This window comes from Rhinolophus hipposideros, assembly GCF_964194185.1.
Source record: "Rhinolophus hipposideros genome assembly, chromosome: 19".
Classification (NCBI taxonomy): Eukaryota; Metazoa; Chordata; class Mammalia; order Chiroptera; family Rhinolophidae; genus Rhinolophus; species Rhinolophus hipposideros.
The window spans coordinates 3,357,771-3,364,268 of NC_138065.1; the positions used below are offsets into that span (position 1 = coordinate 3,357,771).

The window sequence follows — 6,498 nt, forward strand, 5'->3', positions numbered from 1 at the left end:
TGGAGATTGATGAGGACCAGGGTGAGGAGTGGGGAGCCCAGGAGTGAGGAGATGGTGGTGGGAAAAAGGGGGACACGGTCTGTCTTGTGGCTACATCTCAGAGTTAGACATCTGACGGGAAGCAGAAGTTAAAGGAGCAGTGTGTACAATTAATGCTGCCTCAGGGCCTTGATTAACAATGGAAAACAAAGAATTAGAAAAAACAAACATACGAAAATATAAATTTATCTCTGCTGACCCTTGACCTTGCAGCCACCAGCAGAGGAGAGAGGAAAATAGAACAGGAGTGACATAAACAGGAAATCAAATCAGTCGATACCAAGTTATTGAGCAGATTCTGTATTTATTGTTTCAATTCAAGCAGCAGGGTACAATAACATAAGCTACAGGGGGACATGGGTTCTGTGCTTTGGGATTCCCAGGGTAGCCAGGTTTAGGGAAGGAGGTCAGTAACTGGGTTTCAGAGAGAAGTTTTGGGCTCTGGATACCAGGATTGATGGATCTTCTGGGGCAGAGCTCAAGTTTTATGGTGACCTCTTTGTAATTTAGGGAGCTCGGGGGAGAGGACAGGGCCCACTTCAGCAGCATGAGCCACCAGAGGCCTGACCACTGCCCCCTCCGCAGCAGCTGGAGCCCCCACCACAGCAGCTGGAGCTCCCCCCATCACAGCAGCTGGAGCCCCCTGAGGGCTGGCAGCAGTCAGAGCTCCGGTGTCTGTTGTGGTGGGACCTGTGGCGCCTGTGGTGGCTCAGGCAGCAGCCCCCATGCCCAGAGCTGCAGCAGCTCCCATGCCCAGAGCTACAGCAGCCCCCAGAGCTGACACTGCAGCAGGACGAGACTGGAGGGCACTTTGGGGGACACTTTGGGGGGCATTTTGGGGCAGGGCATGGAGTACACTTGGGAGGGCATTTGGGAGGGGGCTGGCACTGCTGCTGGTTCTGCTGGCAGGACATGTCGGCGGGAGGGCGGGCGTTCAGGAGCTGAGGGAGAGTCAGACAACAAGTCAGCGCCCGACACACACAGGGGCCTCCTGCCCCTTCTGGCTCTCTTAGCATCACTTATAATCTCTAGTAGTTTTCCTACTTTTAGTCATTTTCCCACAGTCTTATATCATGTCTTTGGAGCCACAGCATATCCTTGTAAGTCGGACAAGAGGTTTCATCTACTGGGCAAAGTAGTAAACTAAGACCAAATAATATTATAAAACATGTCTGAAAGTCTAAGGTCCTGTACGTGGAGGTGGAACTGATTCCGGCTATGCCCTCTAAATCTCAAGTTGTTCAATTTATAGGCCATTTTAAGGGAATATAATTTCGTCAAGGAAAAGTACCGTGATCATCTCCTCTTGTCATAAAGTCCACGATGACTTGATTCTGCAAGGTCAGCATCGCACAGGACCTTGGAGATGACCCACCTCAGGACACTCCCGTTATTACGGAAGAGACTGACAAACCCCTCAGTCACTGCAGAGCTGGGCCTGGAACCGCAGCTCCCTGATCTGAGGCTAGAGCTCAGGTCTCCTCCCCCCACCCCTCAAGCTGAGGGGGTGGTCTGGTGATTCTCAGGCTGGCTGTGTCCTAATCTACATGGCAAGGTTATAACACCTTCCCAGAGCCATGCTGTGGGGGACTCATAAGCCCAAAGGAGCCAGAGGCCCCTGCCCATGGCCCCTGCTCCTCCTCTGGGCTCAGGAGCAGGGCTTTGCCTTCAGTGATGAGCTGTCCTGACACCTGGCAGTGTGGAGCATGGGCTCTGGGCCTCGGGGTCCCTGTCCTGAGACGCCCCTCCACTGCCCATCAGCGTGTTTCCTTCAGGGCCCAAAGGCACAGCCATCGAGCTCGTTTCCCTGTGTCCCCAGCTGCTGCCAGACCCCTCCCTGCAGCCCTCCCTCAGTCTTCCTGCACCCTCCTCCTCTGACCCCATGGTTTCCCCTGCCAAGGCTCCACCCGCCTGCCCTCCTGCCCTGGCCTGAGATCCCTCCTGAAATGCCCCCGTCCCCAGTGGACACTTACCGAGTACAAAGCAGCACAGGGTCTGTCACCACCTCAGGAGGGAGTGGATGGAGGTGCTCTGGCCCGAGGCCCTTTTATATGGTCCTGGGCTCTGCCCCAGCCTGTGAGACAGGGCCTGGGCACGAGGGCACCGCCTCCTGCCACCCACATGGTCCTGTGACAGGTGATGACTGGCAGCTGCTCCCTGCCTCCCTCCACGGGCTCAGGGCTCCCGTCTCTAGCTAGGAACCGGGCTGCTTAGAAACAAGGAGTGGTGGAGTTTGGAAATTGACGGATCTGCCACCATCTCCTTAGGAATTGCCAGCCCAGAAGGCCTCAGCTCCCGGTTTTGCACTTCGGATCCCAATCCCTTTCTTTCCTTCTTCTGGCTGATATGAACCCCTTGGCTCTTAGCAGCCTGTTTTGGCGTTTAGTTGAGAGATGCCTTCACCCTTCTCCACTCATGTCCAAGTCTAAGCCACCCACCCAGGCTAGCAGGGTCCGCCAGCTTTGGTTGGGAGCCCAAATCTGCCCATTGTCTGTTTTGTATAGCCTGCAGGCTAAGGATGGTTTTCCCATTGTTGAAACATTCAGGAGGAAAAATCAAAAGGAAATTATTTCATAACACCTGAAAATTACATGAAATTCAAATTTCAGTGTTCATAGGGTTTTATTTGGAATTCATCCCTGCTCACTTCATTGTCCACAGCCATTTTCGCACTGCAACAGCTGAATTGAGTAGTTGGGACAGAGAGCCTAGGGCTCCCAAAGCCTAAAATATTTACTATTTATCCCTTTGTTTAAAAATGTGCTGGCCCCTGGGGTGTCCCATTGCTTATAAGAGCCTGGAGTCAGACAGACGGAGGAAGCCGTCCTGTTTCCGCCACCTGAGCTGTGTGTCCTTGGGAGTTACTGAACTGGACTCGTTTCTAGTTCTGTTTGTACTCGTTTTCTCTACTATAAAGTATGACTAGGGTATGACTATCTCACAGGAATATTGGGCCAGTCCGGACGACGACATAAAGAAAGAGCCTGGCGGCGGACCCGTATCATGGGGGACCCTCAAATAAGATGCTTATGTATTCATAATAAGGAAAAATACTAGTCCTTTGTTTAAGTCACCTTCTTTAAAAGGAGGGTAAATCCGGATTTCTCTTTCAAATTATTTGCTGTTCCCCCTACTTTTAGGCCCTTTGGTTCTGTTAAACATCTTGATGTGTTTGACCGTGAAAGTGCAGGTAGGAAAGGAGTTTGTGGTCAGGGTGGGAGAGCCCTGATTGCGTTGCTTTATTAAATCGGGGGCCACATGGAAGGAAAGCGTCAAGTCTATGCGTGGGATTCCCAGACTCCAGCGCCAGCGAGGTAGGACCTCTCAGGGCTCTTTAAACCCCGTAAGGTAGTTTGGATTATGTCCTTAGGTTTTCATTATTGTTTTCTCTGCTTGAACCGTTTGTCTACCTCGATACTTGTAGTTGATGAAGGGCAAGGGCTGGAGTTCCCATCTGGTTCAAGTTAGTGTACGGCACCATGGTGAGATTTTTCCAAAAGTAAACCAGTTAATTAATTAGGAGAAGGTACCTGAAACTGGGAGAAGTATGTGGAAAAAAAAGCCTCTCCTTCCTGTCAGGGGTAAAAACGCTGGGAGAGAGCCTAATTATGAATGAATGAATAAGTGCTTAGGGGAAGAATGAAGCCAGCTAACTTGTAGTTGCAAGATGTAAATATGCTTGTGCATATGTTTTGGGGTGCACAAATAACATAGAATAGATGTGTGCATATTTATATAAACACACACATACATGTATTTTATAGTGATTGTGTGTATATTTGTGTGTGTGTGTGTGTGTGTGTGTGTGTAGGCACTTTGCTGGCTGTTTTGTGCCTTCCACCTTCCTGGTTTTTTCCTCTATCCCTTCTTCATTTGGATTGTTCTAGAAATAATTACCTATGACCATTTAGTAAGGTGACCATCATCCCAGTTTGTCAGGGACCTTTTTGGATTATGCTTTTTGTCCCAACATAAATCATCATAAACCTTTTCAATCTCAACTGTGTTCCAGTTTGGATAATTTATATAGTCACGCTACCATTAAATGAAGTCTTCTCAATGGCCTTGACTGATTCAGGATAAAATCTAAACTCCTTCCCCTGACATTCAAATATCTACACAGTACGAACGTACTCTGTTTCTACAGGTTTTTCTTTGCTCTCTTAAAAGGAGAAATCCTTCTCTCACACTGGGTTGGCCCATCAGCTCTTCTCTGATCAGCTCCCTGCCTCACCTTTGTTTTGCTTTGTGTGACATATCTCTGGCATGAGATGGAATACTTCTGGAGAGCGGAGTCTGGATGTGGTATGTGTGTATCCCTCACCGGCATCTGGAACACAGATATGCATATAGTGGGGTCACCAGCATTTCATAGCACTGAGAGCTTGCGCATAGCTTTTCCATGTGAATTAGGCAATCAGGTAAGTTTGAATTAAGACACGCACAGGGATACGTGCTGGCCAAGTCATCCTGCAGAGGTCATATTACTCAGGTAGGATGCTAGTTCTCAGTTGTTCCAAAGGGCTTAGTTATGGAAGGAGAGATCAGGATATTGATTCCCTGGTTCACACTAGGTAGTACGACTTAGAAACCCAGCGCGCAGATTCCTAGGATGATAGGCAGATCCATCACTGGGTGGTGTCTGCATGCAGGCCGGCAGCACCCAACCATCCATTAATCTGACTTCAGGGTTGGTAATGAATCAGCAGCATGCTTGTAATATTATGAGGACTCCTTTCTAAACATTGGTTATCTGATTGCCATCGATTTGGTAACATTTCAATAGGAAAAATGCTTAATGACAAGGGATTGGTTTTCTGAGGTCACTTACTCATCCAGGGCATCTGTCTCCCACGCCCTGTGTTACCCTTAGGGGATGAGAGAAAACGCTGCTGAGACCCATGGGAAGTCATTAAAACTGTGTGAATTTCACTTTGTTCCCTGCACCTGACAGCCCCTTCCAGAGAAAGAACCCATCACATTTTCAATTTTCAGTTTGTTCTCCTCCCTTTCAAAACCTTTATTTTGTATTATAAATTATTCTTAAAAGCACAATTAGGGAAAAAAAATATCTGTTATTTCCAATTCATTGAGAAATTATTTTGAGTGACAAAGGAAAAGAAAATATAAAAGAAAAAAATTGATAAATGTGTACATGAACATTTAAAAATTTAAATAGCAAATAGCACCGTGAATAAGATAGAAAGAAAATCAGTTGGGGGAAATTACAACCCCTTTATTAGAAATATAGAGAAACAGCTCTTAAACATCAATAGGAAATACGCACGCAGGCTAATAAAATGGATGAATATGAGTAGGAACGGGAAATACACGTACCAGAAAAGAAATACAAATGGCTAAAGCATAGTTGAAAATATGTCCAATTTCACCATTCATCAAAAAATGAAAAATCAAAAGGAAATATCTTCTCTCTTTATGATACAGTGTCTATTTATTTTATACATTCAAATTAGATTGGCAAAGATTGAGTAACAAAAACTCAGTGTCGGAGGGATGCATGACATTGGACATTCATGCTTTGAAAATAAATTGGCATAGTTTGTGTGACAATACGATGATTCATTCATTCAATGCATTCTGATGTGTAAATGAATTAAAACATAGCATAAGCATACTCTTTTACAGCATCTAGGAATTTAGCCTAAGGAGGTAAAGAAAGATATATGTATATATAAGAATATTCCCTCCAGCCGATTACAAATAATAAGAGTACAGCAAGTTTTCAGACATAAGATCACTGTTCTTATATTTCTTTGAAAATAACAGACGATAAAAGAAAAGTTAAGATGCTTTTTAAGAAAAACAGCAAAATACATGTTACATATATAATAATGCATATTTTAAAATGAATAAGGCACTTATGTATATAAAGCTACACTTTATTGAAAGATACTAAAGAAGATCTACATGAATAGAGAGATATGACAGGTTCATGGTATATGGAAAGAAAAAGTAAATGCCAATAAAATAAAAATGCCCTCCACCCCTCCTTGGTATTATATGTATTTAACACAATACCAGTCAATCCTCCAACATCACATTTTGCTTTGCTTTGTTTTGCCTTGGCTTTGTGGGATGTGACAAGCTCATTTTAAAAACTGTGGAAGAACAAGCACCTGGGGTAACGTGACTGATTATAAGCTTCAGTAATAAGAATAGTGGATCATCTCACAGGGACCCATGACCTTGGCAATAGAACAGAATTGTGGGCCTAGTTTTAGACACATACAAATATGTGAACTTGCTATAAGACCAAAGTGACAGTGCAGAGTATTAGGAAATAATGACTTTTTCATAATTGCCGGATAGTTACCTATGTGGTGAAAATAAAATTCATATAAGTATACAAAAAATATAAAGAAAACATAGGAAAATACTCTTAACAAATAACGATAAAGATTTCTTGAACAAGGCATAAAACCCACAAATTGTAAAGCA

General features: G+C 45.0%; 1 protein-coding gene across 1 annotated transcript; it reads right to left on the minus strand.

Annotated features, from left to right (window-relative positions):
• Window positions 1-578: 578 nt before the first annotated feature.
• Window positions 579-953, minus strand: LOC308487569 (late cornified envelope protein 1D-like; the record flags this gene model as incomplete). Its single annotated transcript, XM_081025983.1, has 1 exon — window positions 579-953. The coding sequence occupies one exon, from the start codon at window positions 951-953 to the stop codon at window positions 579-581; it is 375 nt and encodes a 124-aa protein (XP_080882109.1).
• Window positions 954-6,498: the final 5,545 nt, after the last annotated feature.